Source organism: Erithacus rubecula (genome assembly GCF_903797595.1).
Source record: "Erithacus rubecula genome assembly, chromosome: 6".
Lineage (NCBI taxonomy): Eukaryota > Metazoa > Chordata > Aves > Passeriformes > Muscicapidae > Erithacus > Erithacus rubecula.
In genome coordinates, this window is record NC_136688.1 from 3,134,891 (window position 1) to 3,150,412 (window position 15,522).

Below are 15,522 nucleotides of genomic sequence, written 5' to 3' on the forward strand. Positions count from 1 at the left end.
AGGATGGCGAGTGCTGATCCATTGGGGTAAGCTCTAGTTTTGGATTATTCCGGTTGCGGGACCTGTTGTAACTTTGTAGAGAAACTTTTCCTTTGCAATTTCCAAATACAATAGAGGCTGATATGCTTCAGTGACTGAGGCTTTACAGCAGGGAGAGAGAGAGAGAGATGTGGGAAGAAGCATTTTCAGTGCTTTTGTGTGTGTTTGTGTGCTTTTATGTTGGAGTCACACTCCATATAATTTACTTTTGGGTTCTTTTTTTGTTCTCTTATTTGTCCCTCTATTTCAATGTCTGGGCACAGAAAACTATCCTCAGACACTGTGTGGTTACCAGACACCTTCTGAGAATGAAACCCATTCTCTGTTTAGCACTTTTGTATCTGTTTGGTATTTTCCAGTTAATTTGGATCCTAATTTATCCGCTTTTCTTCTTTTTCTTTTTTTTTCTTTTAAATGAAAGTTAATCCCATCCATGTTAATTAAAAAATGCTGGGTATTCCCTCTCTTTTTAGAATATATTTTCTTAAGAGGTGAACAGATGGCCCTAGAGACAGCTATATCTTCAAAGCTCTGTATTTTCATTAAAGGCAGTATAGGTACAACTAAGAATGCAATCACGCTTCAAATTAAAGTTCCATTTATAAATACTTAAGAGAAAGAGAATATTATATTAATAAATGATTTAATAAAACCATTGTAATAGATCATTACGGACTACAGTAAAAACTTCTTGAGAGGGTACATATTGAGAAGGCTAATTAGCACCAGTAACATTTACTTCTCATGTTTGCAGCATGCTTCAATATCTGTTAATTCTTTCTAAACCATTTATAAATGGAACTTTAGTATAATTGCCAATTAAGGAGGATGGTGCTGTTCAACATCACCATCTGTATGGGCTGAAAGGAAGAAGAGGTGTGTTACCAACACCTGCACTCCTTTCTCTGCACTCTCTGTAAGGCTTCATCTTAGAAGTGGTTATTATCATGAGCAGATCTTCTGACTCAAGCATGAGTATTCCCAGTAAGAGCTGTCACAGTGTGATTTGCATGGTTGGGAATGTCAGACATTGGAACATCCAAGGTATTCTATACATATTCCCTGAATCAGGGTGTGAGGAAGCACAGTTTGTACCTTTCAGACACCCAGAAGTAAGAGTGATGAAATTTAACATAGCCTGACTGCTCACCTATTGCATGGTAATTCAGGTCATTGGCAGGGGTGTCACACCCTGAAGTTTTAGTTTAGATTTTTCTGGCTTCGAGTGAGCAAGGAAAGAGAAGTATCAAATTCCACCCAATTCCTGCTTGAAGCAAATAAGAGGTTGGCTGGATACTTTCTGGAATGACTTTCAAAACCGCACATGGAATCATACCAACTCAAAATTTCTAAGGCATTTCACCCAGGGACACAAGTCCAATGCATCACTGCACGCTGCATGCATGCTGCAGGTTCCCCTTCTTGGAAGCATGGCTCCAGCTTGACCAGCTAAGAGGCTGTATTCAGCATCCTGGTAAAACTGTGCTATGAAAGCAAGTTCTGCTGGGACTGCAACAAGGTACCAAACTCACCTTGGATTGCAAGAAAAAGTTCTAGGAGATGGTTATTCAAAGAAGAAACACATGTCAAATCTGACCTAAATGTTAAATTCATGCTGTGAAGTCTTTATGTTCTACTGGTGTGTCCTGGCAGGGGCACTGTTTAAAGCATTTGGGAACTGATCTGAGAGAAGGGCAATGGAGAGATGCTCTGTCCATGTGCTACATGTGTGGTGCAGTTACCAGGCCAGCTGTGCTCTGCTGTCTCCTGTTTCTAATTCTGCATTCTCTGAAACCAGCTGGAAACTGGATTAAAGCCCCTCAGTTTCACCAGTAAGGGAGCACGGGTGCAGCATGAACTGACCCTCATGTGGCTTCCTCTTGAGAGCACCTGGCTAAAATGAGTAAAAAATTACTTTAAAATGAAGGACCTTTTAACTTTGATACTTTGAATTATCAAATAGATTGAATAAGGTATAAAATCATAACAGCTGCAAACTACAGCCCACACATGCACACATTGTTTCAGTCCTTTGCCTCTCTCTTTCATAGCTCAGCTGTCTCCAGGTTATTGTCGGTCTATGGAATGGAAGGAGTAGCCTGCAATGATCTCAGTGTCCACTTTATGTTTAGAGTACCCCCTGCATCTTCCTCCTCCTAAACCTTGGATCTCCCTCCCTTATGTTTTGGGGTTTTTGAATTCCTCCCTCCAGGCTTGTCAAATCAACTGAGTCACTTTGTGAGGAACTAAAGAATTTCTTCTTGGGTGTCTAAATCTGGCAGTTGTGTTTGAAGGAATGCTCTTTATCTGAGCAACTGCACTGATTTTCCTGATTTTATTTCCGACAGCCTTTTGATGACTTCATTGAGTTAATGCACAAACGTACAGGAATGCAAAACACAGAGCAAAATGAGTCATGCACAATGTTCACACTTCCCTGGATTGATGCATTTAGTATTAAATTATTGGTATAATTATAGATTTAATACTTCCAGTAACATTTAATGCCTGTACAGACTCTTAGGAGGTTAGCACTAATAAATACTTCCCACTAAAGAAATGCAGTTCATAGGCATGGAGATAATGTCGTACCTCTTTCCACACACAAGACATCAGAGTCTGCCATACCAGTGTGCTGCCTGCAGGGCCTCAGACTTTCATTTTCTGGAGGGCTAAAAATTTAAAATCCTGTTCTATCATTGCAGTATTTCAGCATAAGCAAATGTTTTCATTCCTTTCTTTTGGCCCTGTCCCAATTCTGTCCACCTGACTCTGAGATACAGGAGCAGTGCATGTGTTTTTTTTAACAAACTGAATTATAGCATTGCTCAGCTGAGATGATCTTGATGAGAGGACAAATCTGTCATTTTTGCTTGTTAGCACTTTTTGTATTGGAGTACAGAAGCACATAGTAGGCCAGAGGACTGAGTTTTTATTACAAGCTTGAGAATCATATCCCGTTTGTAAAGGTAAATTATGGGAGATTTGTTAAAATAGGAAGATGCAAGGAAAATCTCCTCAGTCTTGGTGTCATATCCTATTACCACCACTTTCTGGTAAAGGAGGTAGAGTTTTTAAAGTGTACAGCTCTCTCTCACTCTGACACTTAAATTAAACACAGACTTCTTTAAACTCTTTCCACTGCTCCTATATACAATTTCCAGTGTGGACAAACTGAAGCTTGCTATAGGGCCTACTTTATTTCTTACGTATTTTGCATGTAAATCAGCAGCAGAAAAGATCTTGTTCAGTAGCAATCATGTGGATACTGAATGCATTTCCAGGAGGATTTCATACTAACTCTCTCTTATGTCCCCTACCTCAGGCTCCTAGGCTGGATGAAAGCACAGTACACAACAACTATTTTTCAAATGTTGCTTCCAATAAAGAATTGGGATTTGGGAGGTGGGGACTGCCATAATCTGCCCCTACATGTGTGTGATCATTTTTGTAAAAAAATAAGAGGTAGTAGGGTTGGGAAGGGAGAATTCAGGACTGTTGGAAACACCTGATTGCAAAAAGTAAATAGCAGAGTGGAACTTTTAATCAAGTGTCCTGGAATTCAGGTGAGTGTCAGAGAGAACGTTCCCACCACAACTAAGAGTTGATAGGAACATCATCTTTAATTTGGTCTTTAACTGCATCTCTGGGCACCTGAATGCCTTCCACATTTGTCCAAAATCATCTATAGACTCCTCTTGTAATCCATGATTTGGAAAAAGCTTTTCCTGATGATTCATACAGGGAACATTTGAACTAAATGGACTTCCCATCTGCATGACACATCTGTGGTGCAGTCAGCCACTTCACTTATAGGAAAGGCACATACAGTAGTCTTTCAAAAGAGCAGACAGTTCTCCCCTTAAAATTACTTTGCATAAACCTTTATGAGTGCCCCAGATCTCAATGGTACAAATTTAGGCTTAATCTAGTGTGAAAGAATGCCAAGTGTGAGTCTCTAGTTTTTTACTGCTGCACTATGATGGGCAGATTGCAGCAGGGTACAAGAAAAACCTAAGTGGGAGTTTTCTGCATAGAATGAGTGCCCCAGATTTTCATGGTGCCAGTTGAGATTTAATCTGGCCAAAAAAGCATGCTGTGGATGGGCTTCTGGTTTTCACCTAATTAGTGTGATGGACAAACTGCAATGGGATACAAAGAAAACCATTAGGGGAGAGCATACAGGTAGAGAAAACACAACCTACCATTGTGTTCAGTTGTAGCTTATTCTTGGAAATATTTTCTCTTTTGCAGTTCACTTTTTTTCAAAGAATTACTCAAATTTATTTAATAATATATGTCTGGGAGACCATTTTGGAGACCATTTTTCTGTTTTATCCTACAACAGCTGAAGAGAGTAAAATGATACAGCTTATGGTTTGAAGTTGGTTTATATTTTTATGTATAAGCTGACATCAAGTATCTGACCTATATAAATTTTTAATATTTATGTGTGTAAACACAGACAGACACATAGTGAAACAATACACCCATGCACTCAGTTTTCTACAGGAATTTCACCTTTTCATATTTTACCTGAAGGCAAGTAATTGCTTTCATGGCTCTTGTGGTAGCTAGGCTATTATAGGTAGGAAACATTGGTAGGTTTGCTATATATTGACATATTGCTGCATGGTGGTTGTTGAACAAATAAGTTCTTAACCAAGTTCTCTCCTGTAAGATGTTTCAGTCTTCAATACAACTTTCCTTCCTTTGAAAAAGGATAGAAATCAACTGCCTCTGGGGCTCACTCATGTGTAGTCACACGTAAGGTGTGGGGTTTTTTTCTGTGGGGCAGTCCTCCTCCTAGAAACTTCCTTTGCTGAAATGTTTGTGTAGTCTGCCCTGTCTGCTCTTCCATCACATTTAGCATAGCACATTTGTACATTTTATTGTCAGCAGCTGGCAATTTTCATAGGTGGCCTTTGCTGGAGAGCATGAGACCATTAACTCTATAGGTGACTTTGTCAGCAGATAGGACAGTTCACTCTCCCTTGACTGGCCTCTTTCTGAGGGCACCTGAGCTGTAATTTTGATATTAGTAAAGTCATCAACAAAAGCTCATTATTCACACAGAAGACCTGGCTTGCTTAATGCAGCAGCAAGAAATCTCACTGGAGAGCAAAGATGTGAATCAGTGAGAATCTAGAAAGGGCCAAGCCAATGCAATCTTTGATTTCAGTGGGAAGTCATCACATAAGAAATGATTGTGTGCTTGAGTCAAGGGGACTTGGGGTTTTAATTATTATCTGGAATAACTCCCTAGCTTTTTGCCTTGTACACATGGTGCTTTTCCATGTTGCTTGTGACAGAAAGTCTCATTTTGTAACTAGCAGCACCGTGCAAGGAGAATTCTTAGCACAAGTATGAATGTCTTTGCCATCCTTTTGAATTGAGCTGTTCAACTTGCACAGAGCAGAGCTAGTAGCTTCCATGTGTTTGATGACCAAAATGAAACTAGCAACTGCCTTAATCAACAGGGATTATAGTATTCTCCCTGAGCAACAGCATTTCTTTGATTTGAGAGGGGAACAACTGAAAAAAAAAGTGACAATAGTGAAAGGCAAGAAAAGGATAGAGTTCTGTCCTTTTCCAGTGACAGCCTCCCTCCTCCTCCTCACTTCATGCCTGCGCCTGTGGTGGCTGGTGTTGAGGGTTACTACTTGTCCAGCTTTTCTGAGGCATGTTTTCCTTGTTGTGTCCATTCAGGTCTCGGTCAATCAGTGGAGCATCGTCTGGGCTCTCCACCAGTCCTCTCAGCAGTCCAAGGGTAAGTGGTGCTGCTTCAAGATCTGTTGGTCCAATCCACTCACACATGCTTGATGCTTTTTGACATATGTTGCTCCAGAGCTGCGGCTCTTAGCTGGGATGTTTTGCTTTTCCTTGGCAGCTTGTAAATTTTCATGGTTGGTGAAGGAAATGTTACTCAAAAATGCAAGAGGAGAATTTCTCATACATGTTCCCTGCACTGTTAGTAGAGATCTCACTGTGCCCCTGCCCTTTTTCAGTCTCATTAGCACACAGAATAACATTGCTATGACTAAACACTCCATGTCCAGCTGAGGTCTGCACACAGCCTGGTTTCAGACCAAATGATCAGGAGCCATTTCACAACTGCCTTCAATTAGCTCACAGTAAAGCATCAAAGCATGCTGGTTGTCTTCTGTTTGCCTTGGAATAGCTTGGATTAGAAAGTCAGAGAAAATAAATTTTACACAAATTTGAGGGCTAGCAAATTTAAAAGGAGAATAAGTTGACTGACTAGAATGAATAGAGAGCAGTCAAATCCCTATAAATAAGGTACTTTCACATGCCCTTTTTAAGCATGTAATCAACTAAATACTGATGCTCAACTAACACTGATACTCAGCTGGTACAACACATGCTTGATAATACATTTGCTGTGACGCTGTAAGAGTTTCTAAATGCAATGACAGAGGCCTCCCTCTTCTTGTTAACTTCTTTAGGGATAAAAGTGAGTGTTCTTAGTGCTTGAAAAGGTCACCTAAGTCACTTTAAGACTGCAGTGCCTAACAAAAGTCTTTGACCTGATAAAAAAGTCTATTGGGCTGTGACAGTGCATGTTACCTAAGTGTCTGCCCCAGAGTCTCTGGAGGATTTCTACATACTTCCCATGACTTCATGAGAAGATGCTATCCCCCATTAGAAATTTATATAGTTCACATCTTAGGGTATGAACACAAGAAGGATCTACTCATAGTTATATAAAGATAACATCGGTATTCTAAGTATTTGAAATTGCAGTTCCACTCTAAAATTCTGTAATTCTTGTAAATAAAGACACACTGTCAGCTATAAGTTTATAGCCTGGTAAAGCTTCCAGCACTTTACTTGATTGAATTATTTTCTGAAATCTATTTTGGGCTCCTGCCAATTGTTATCCTGTTTTGAAACAGGCATAAGTGTTCTTGTAGTCTCATCTGTGTCCTTGAAGTCTGAGGGACCAGTGAAGCTCCATTTCCTTCTTTCTGCACTGGGACTCCTGGTTGCCAGTGGAATGGAGCAGAGGCCTGAGTACTCTTATGCCACTGCAAAATGTACTGGAAAAGAGCATGGAAACAGTTTTGTGCACAAAATAAGCATCCAGTGAAGCAAACCTTAATCTTGATTTCAGTAATTGATCTCTTGGGATCAATTTCTGACATCTCAGTAGGACAGCATCAAAGAGTAAGTTTGATGAGATCTGTCACTGTGTCTTACCATTATTATTTAATAGGCAGTTGATTAAATAGTCTTCAAAGGGATTTAGCAATCAGGTAGCATTTTCAGCAGATCATAACGATATTAAGGCAGGTCACATTTGGGACTTAAAAGGACATGTTGGAATAAAAATAATATTTTTTAAAACGTCCTTACCTATGCTTCTCATAGCAGCTTAGATTATTGAAAGAGAACATACTTTAAAAAGCAAATACACCTTTCACTTTTTGCACTGCTTGGGTTCAGTTCTTTGAAGAATTTAATTCAGCAGCAAATAAAAGTTCTCAAATTTCACAAGATCTTGCTAATGGTGTTTCACATTGCACCAGCTGAAATCAAGACCTAATCTTCCTCCTCATTTCATTATTAAATATGTGGTAATTAAAGGTGCCTCTTCAGATTCTTAATGGCTTAAGAAGGAGTTGAATCTGAATTTATTTCTTTCAAATCTGCTTCTCAAACCATCATACCTGTATGATAGGAAAATTGCAAGGTAACACTTGAAATTAACAGTCCTTGAGTTTTATCCATCAGTGTCATTTGCAAATAGTTAATAGTCAGATGCCAATAGTGACTTCCACAAGTTAACCACTTTCATCTTTTCCCTTTCCTTGCTCATTGACAATCAGAATTTAGCAACATTGCAGACTTTAGTTTAACTTCACAATCCTAATAATAATACAAATATTTTGATGTACTGATTTAACTTTAATTTTGGTAGCCTAACCCTAATTTGTTTGAAATTATTACCAAACTTGGATGCAAACAGTTTAGAGACATAAGTCTTAAATACATTTCTACAGTTTTTTAAATATGACAACATTGTGCTGATCCCTCACACACAGGAAGGAAACTCCCTAGTGAGTGTGTTTACCTGGAACTGAGATTTAAGTTACATGTACATGGTATGTCTGCTTAGTTCTTAATTACAGCTTTTAGGCATCAAGAATTAATAATAATAATAATGGTGATAATTAACTTTTCATAGGGAAAAACTTTGTATAAATCAGAATCTAAGAGTAGACCAAGGTTGCATATCTTCAGTAGTGATTTCTATTTTCACAATTATTCTAATACTTGTAATCTAAGGTGTTAATAGCAATGTTTTGTAAGGACTTTTTTTTTTTGTTTACCCTTCCAAGTCTGTCTACTGCCGTTTGCTGTCAAAGTATGAATGGTTTCCCAAAATACTTCTTAACACATGTAAATGTTCCTGTTTGGGAAAAAAATCATAATCCCATTTTGATACCTCTGAGATGGATTATGAATTTTGCTTGTCTTTTTTCTTTTTAAACTTGTGTCTTACAAAACAATGGCTCCCCCCACCCTCTTCTTAGACTTGGGACTTAATGGTAAATATTGCTGAGACTTTATGACAGAAATTCCAATTATCAAGCTATCCTTCAATGCAATGAGGGATGTTGGAGGAGAAGCATAAAGTTGCCAGACCTCACTGAAGTTTTTGCTGTAGCAGTTTAAAAATCGAACACCAATCTGAGTTCATATATATCTCATGGTGTTGCTGAAGCTTCCAAATGAAGGCTGAGCAATTTAACCTTCCAGATCAGGGGAGGAGAGTGGGTGCCCAGGTGGCATCACTCTCCCTTTTCCCCCTCTTTCTGCAATGGGTGGCTGCAACTGGTGCATTACCCAGCCAGGGGTAAAGAGGAAGGAAAGAGGTTCTGACTGGTGTGTGCAGTAACTGTGTGTATCCCCTGCCACTCTGTATGTATCACACACCTGTTCTGAGTCTCATCTCTCTACTGGGTTTGCATATGGGCACATGGAGCTGAAAGAGGTGGTCCCATTCTTGGCACATCTCAATTTGTCTGTGGCTTGAGTGGTTCTTCTTCCCCTTCCTCACCTCCCTACAGCATCGTGCTTCTCTCACTGCAGGGCAATCAGAACAATCCCAGAGAGATGGCATTTCTCTCTTCTTTTTTTCTTGGTTACTTTCTTTTTTTTTCCTTTCTTTCTTTTTTTCTTTTTTTTTTCTTTGTTCCTTTTATTGTATTTTTTTTCTGTTGTTTTCCTTTGCTGACACGTGGTTGGTTAATATGATGAAGCCTGTTATGACACTGTTGTTCTTGCTGCTGCCGCTGCTGCTGTTGTTGAATATGCTGTGTTCCCAGCTAACTGCATGTCTTTTTTTTGTTTTTTGTTTGTTTGTTTGTTTTCGTTTCTTTGCAAAATCCCTCCCCCCCACTACCCCTTCACCTCCATCTCCTGTGTCTCCTTGTGACATGGTGCATCTTTGTGACTCGGATGGATTTTGTTCTGCCTTTCCTTTCTCTGCTCGCCCGCTCTTTGCGTATTCACTGTTTTTGGTGTGCATGGACACTCTGCGTCTGTCTCGTAGCCTATCAGAAAGTTCTTCATCCCCCCTCAGACCTCCGACCTCCCTTTCTCTCCCCGACCCCAAGTCTCCTTGGACCCTGATGCTTGTAGGAACGCCTCCAGGCCTGGACATGTACTCCAACCAAAGCCAGCACTTCAGCCCAACCCAAAGACGCAGACTTTGCCATCCAAGAGCAAATTGGCTGAAAAACCACTCCAGTCTACTAAATCCAACCCACTCCCTGCCAGCAATGCCAGCGCCCCCTCCTCCCAGAACAACCCTGTGCAGAACGCTCAGGGCCGCTCGCCTGCTGCCGGCTTTAACCCACAGCTGGCTGTTCCTAAAGTGCAGACCAACCCTATGTCTCCTGTTAGATTGCTCCCTTCTAGTACTGACCCAAGCACCAAATCTATCCCCATCATACAGGTCACCCCTCACCCCTCTCCAAGGGGAAGTCCCCTCCCTACCCCCAAGGGGACACCTGTTCATACGCCAAAGGAGAGCCCAGCAGGCACACCCAACCCAACACCACCATCCAGCCCCAGCATTGGAGGAATGCCTTGGAGGACACGGCTCAACTCCATCAAGAATAGTTTCCTGGGGTCTCCTCGCTTCCATCGTCGGAAATTACAAGGTGAGTACCCACCCAAGCAGACAGGGTGATTCTGATTTGGGCAGACATTCAGCAGGAATTTCATACCTGTCTGTGGCTCTGCAAATTCTCTACACAAAGGGCTCAATATTGGTGTGGAAAATGAGAGTGATAGAATCAGCCAAGCCCTAACCCTAATGTGAGCAGGCTCTGTTGTGCCACCGCCCCTGCTCCAACAGCATCTACTGAGCCCACTTCACACTCCAGCCATGCAGCTCTTACTCTTCCTGTTGTGGCTCCTAGACTGCAAGAAAAGTCTGTCTTCAGTTTCTCCACTTGCTTTGCAAGTGCTCAGGGCTAGGGCTCAGCCATTTCCCCTGTGGCTGTGCTCCACTGCCTCTCCACAGCCACAGGCTGAGCCCTATGCTGAAAAAGAAGACAGCCAGAGGCAATAGGCAAAAACTGTCCTTCTGAAGCACAGCTTTTTGATCTTTGCTAATGCTTTTTTTTTTCCTTCTTTGGTAATTTGTGCAAAAATCTCCTTAATACAATCAGTGCTTTCATATCTGCTGGCCTACTTCAGTTTTTTAAGTCTCTAGAGTGTTGAGATGTACAAAATTTTCTTCCTGGGGCTCCAGGTGGCTTTTTTGCATGCCAGCAAAGGGCACCCAAAGTCACATGCCTTATCCTTGGACGTCAGCAGCAGCTGTCCCAACACCCTGTGGTTTTACAGGGTACTGAGACATGATCCCATGGGAAAGGAAGATTACAGCCATGGAAGAGTTAGATTTTGAGCTGTGATGGTCGGTGCCATTGTCTCTGAGGTGGTCAGAGAACTGTAGAGAATTGCAGCAGTGACTGAGCTGCATCCAGTGGGGCTTTGAAGCAATTGCAAAGCAGTTGCATTGGCACAGTGTGTTTGTATCTGAACCAGAAGCTACTGAAGTCAATGCAAGGTTACCTAATGACCTAAGGAAAGGTGGAGTGAGCCTTGAAATGCAGCACTTGATTAGATGCAGAGATCGAGAGACATATGACCAGCATTCAAATGTCAGAATTAGCCTGCAGAGGCAATGGGCAGTGCAAGCAAGTGCAGAATTGTTTCTTTGGTGTACAAGCAGAAAATGGAACGTGTACTGAATCATCAAATTTCTTTTCTCCCTCCCTCTCTTTGGCTATCTGTGCACGAGCAGTTCCTACACCAGAAGAGATGTCTAATTTAACCCCAGAATCATCCCCAGAGTAAGTATTTTGCCTCTTTTTCCACCAAATATCAGTGTCATTTCCTGGTCTGAATGTCATAAACTGACATATTTCTGTTCTGGATCAGTATCTGTTTGTAACCTGTTACCCTGTGGGTGGGATAGAGATGTGAAATTATTCTTTTGATGAGGACCCAGCATAAAATCTGTACCTCAGTAATGTCAGTGGGGTCAACAGGTGATGAAAGAGTCTCCCAGTAACCACCTCATTTTCATGGCTTGCTGAATTTGCTGGGTTTGTAACATGTTTCTTCTCTCTTCATTCATTTGGTTGTCAAGTAGATCAGTCCTTGGGACTGGAGAGGCAAATCAGTGGCTTGTCCTGGCACTAACTGCACCAAAAAGTTTTCCTTCTAGTACAGGAGTTTGCATCCTCAGGGTAGCATGCAGGAAGCTCTGCTAAGATAATTCAGAGGGATCCTTGGCTGAGAGAGTAAGCTCAGTGTTGATTCCAGGCAGCAGTACTGGGACATGGAGAAGCTGTTTCATATTCTCCAGGCTCATTCCTAAAAGTCAGTGTACATTTCAACCATTTCACTGCACAAATGTGCATCACTGCATGGCAGGTTTGGAAGTCCCTGCCAGAGTGCTGCTCCAAACACTTCCTAATATGCAACAGATGCCAAATCATTCCTTTTTATTTTCACAGCTTGTGTTTGTGCACCCAATGCCCATAGACTTAGCCTGCCAACCAAGGCAATTTCGCCTCTTGTTAAGAGACTTGTATGAAATATTCATGAGTCTTGGATGGGAATTTTGAGCCTAAAGTTTTGAAATTGGTGACAATGGTATCTTCACAACTTGCCCCAGACTTGGCTTTTATCTGGTGTGAGATGGGCACTCTATGTGTAGTACTGCAGAATGGAGAGGAATAAAGACTTCAAAGAGGGAGAAGTAGGGATTAGTAAAGGTATCCAGGAAGAAAAATGGAATATACTGAAAAATTGAATATATATATATATATATATACTGTCTTTTCAACACTTTCAAGCATTTACTAATAGAGTCATGAGAGATTTTCATTAAATTGGCACATTATCACAGAAATATTCAATACTCTCATCTCACATGTTTTTAAAGCCATTAAAACAGAAAAACCTTTGGAATTAAATTTCTTCTCTTCATTGCATGCATGCTGGTGGAAGTTTTTGCTGTTAATTTATTGCCTTCCCTGCTTCCCACTCACTCTTTAAAAGCTGGTGGAGAGAAGTAGTGCCTGTCATTTGAGGTAGTTTGGATGCAAGTCAAACCCTAAGGCCCTCTTTTCTTTTTCTGTATAATTGCCAAATTAATGAGTTCAATTGGGCTGCACCCTGCAGTAAACATAATAAAAGTCATAAAAAATAATGAACTAGATTATATTTTAATGATAGATGTCTGTTGCTCAGTGCCCACTTCCACAAGTCTTATTTTTTCCCATATTTTCTTCTTTTCTGTAAGAAATAAGATATCCTTATGGACAGCTGTATTGACCTCATGGGTTGAGTGATAAATACATGTCCTAGCTCTGTCTGGTGCACCAATGCCTGCCATTCATTTAACAAACCTGATGATTAGGTAATACACTTTGACATGTCTGGGTAATGCTGTTCTCTCTCATGTGAAAAAACTCTAGAAAATCTGTTAGGGATGACATTTAAAGAGACTTAGCTCCAGCTGTTTAAACCTGCAAAGCTCCATTTGCTTGAGTAGAAATGCTGCTATTTATGCCAGGCAGGTAAACCTCTGGAGGTTACTGATCTGTGTGCTCAGAGACAGAGAGGGAACACAGAAGGCTGCATGGTCAGACACTCCAAAAGTAGGAAAAGGAACAACATTACAGGAGTGAGAAATTTTGATGTGAAGTAATAAAGCACCAGCCTCTATTTTCATGCTAATTTCTTTGCTTTTTCACCAACTGGACATCTTATTGGATTCCTTAGTGAAATCTACAATAATCAACCTCCCCCACATATCTCCTATCTCACTCCCCCTTTAAGAGGTTTGCCTTGGTAGGAGAAAATTTGTAATTTTAAGTACATTTTGTACTGCTTACAGCCTGATCTTGAGAGATGCTGGAGCATGTCATTAGGGCTGCTGAGGGTTCATATACATTTTAACCCAAGTTAATAGCACTTAATGCCCTCTAAGAGGAGAAAAGCCTTTATTGTGTAATTTTACTCCAAAGCTGTCCCCTCTTCTCAGTGGGCCTGTTCCCTAGGTGTACAGCTATTCCCTAGTACAGCTAGTTCTGCCAGTTTTGGGGAGAAAAGCCAGTGTATGTGTGCTGTGTCTTGATTCTGCTCATTACAGAAACAGGAGAGGCCACTGGCATCTATTCTGTCTTATGTGACACCAGCAAAATTATTTTAGTGAATTCAAATGATTTACAAGCTGGAGTGTAGCCCAGGCTAGCAGTGAATCTTCCAGACTCACTATTACTGGTGATAACCTCATAGAGGAAAAGAGCCCAGATGGATTCTGGAGACTCCAGACCATGTTGAACAGGGAAAAAACTCCCTATGTTCTGGGCCCTTGTTACCTGTGCTTGTTAAGAGACCTATAAATGAAGGGCTAGCAAAACCATTAATGAAAATACAAAAATGAAAAGCCATATTTTGAGATGGCAGACCTGCAATTAAATAAGCACTATTTTCCAGGCCCATGCTTCCCCTTGGCCCCAGGAGTGCATCCAGCCAACCCTAGTTCAGATGATGATGCATCCAAGCCTAAGACAAGCAGCCGTTTTAGATGGATAACCAGGTGCTAATTTACTAATGATCACAGACCCCTTACATGCAGGGAGCTATTGCCCCAGCTCTCCAGGGGCTTGCAGAGTTGTTGTGGTGTGTGAGAGACACATGAGCTAATTAGTATGTAATTTTCTTTCTCACTCTAACCCTGGCTCCTTAACGACCATTTAAATGAGAGGCCCTTTCTCTTTACTGCTCCCTGTGCTACTCTCTAGCTCATTGACTTAGTTACAGCTGCCTATGAATATTTTAGGGAGTGACAGTTATCCAGCCCACTTTAATTGAGTGGGGGGCACTGCTTTACCAAGCTGCAAGTGAATCTTTCTGCACTCTTATTTTTGGTTGCCTGCAGTAAATGAAACAAATCATTATTTGCCCAGCTGAGCCGTCTTCCAGTTGTGGTCTTTCTGCTGTGTGCATTAAATGGCAGTGGGCCCACGGCTGCACAATTCATGGAGCACTCTTGGATGGTGAATGAGTGCAAATTGCTGGACACTGCTGAGGTCAAGCTTTGTCCTTTATCCTGAAGGCCTAGACTTCAAATTCGTTTCTTACTTTGCTCTTCTCTTAGCCTCTGTCCTTCCTCTGCCTCTGCCTCACTTTGCCACAGAAAGCGAGGCTGTTAGCAGCTTGCTCCAGCTGTTTATTGCTTTGATGGAAAACTGGTGTGTAGTAATTCCTTTTGCAGATGGCTCTCCTTGTCTGTAGAGATTGTCTTCTTTTACTGAGTGGTGAATGTCCACTCTTTTGCTTTCTGTACTGCTAACTGGATTTGATGTTTTAAAATATGAGGTAAAAGGGAAAAAATGGCAGTGTCTTGGTGGCAGGTATTTAATTTCTGGCATTTTCATGCTGAATTCTTCCCTACTAGAATATGGCTGATTTAAGTGTGATTTTCCCTGGGTTTAGTTTGGTCCAGCAAGTCTTTGGCTGTCTCAGGGCTGACAGCTTCTTTTCTCCTCTCAAAACCACACCTGTGAGAGAGGCTACTTTCAGATTCTGGATAGTGTCTCTCAATAATATTCATGTCCCTGCATTCTTCCTTTAGCCTGTTTAACTTAAAAGTCAATATCAATTAAGTGCACTGAAATGGTTAAATAATTAGCAAAATAGAACATTTTCTGATACAATCACTGTGAAAAAACAGCAATTTCATTTTATGCTGAAACCACCATCTGATGCTGGAATGAACTGAGGAGCTGGACTGCTGTCAGTGGAAAGCCTGAACTGTGTCTTGCATGGTGTTGTTTTCTCCTTTCTTAATACAGAAAATTCATTCCTTTGTAGGCTGGCCAGAGTTCACACACTACATAGACACCCTGAATAGGGTTAATGAAT

The 15,522-nt window shown here is 41.1% G+C and overlaps 1 protein-coding gene across 21 annotated transcripts in view; it reads left to right on the top strand.

The window, feature by feature from the left end:
* BRSK2 (BR serine/threonine kinase 2) overlaps positions 1 to 15,522 on the top strand; it is a 304,732-nt gene that overhangs the window by 261,328 nt on the left and 27,882 nt on the right. For 10 of the 21 annotated variants that reach the window (XM_079310041.1, XM_079310050.1, XM_079310044.1 and 7 more), the window contains 3 exons: positions 5,749 to 5,809; positions 10,025 to 10,232; positions 11,384 to 11,432. In XM_079310041.1, the coding sequence (XP_079166167.1) occupies positions 5,749 to 5,809; positions 10,025 to 10,232; positions 11,384 to 11,432 (318 nt within the window). Of the gene's footprint in view, positions 1 to 2; positions 27 to 5,748; positions 5,810 to 9,619; positions 10,233 to 11,383; positions 11,433 to 15,522 lie in introns of all 21 variants that reach the window. The other 11 variants (XM_079310040.1, XM_079310049.1, XM_079310042.1 and 8 more) reach the window with 3 other exon arrangements.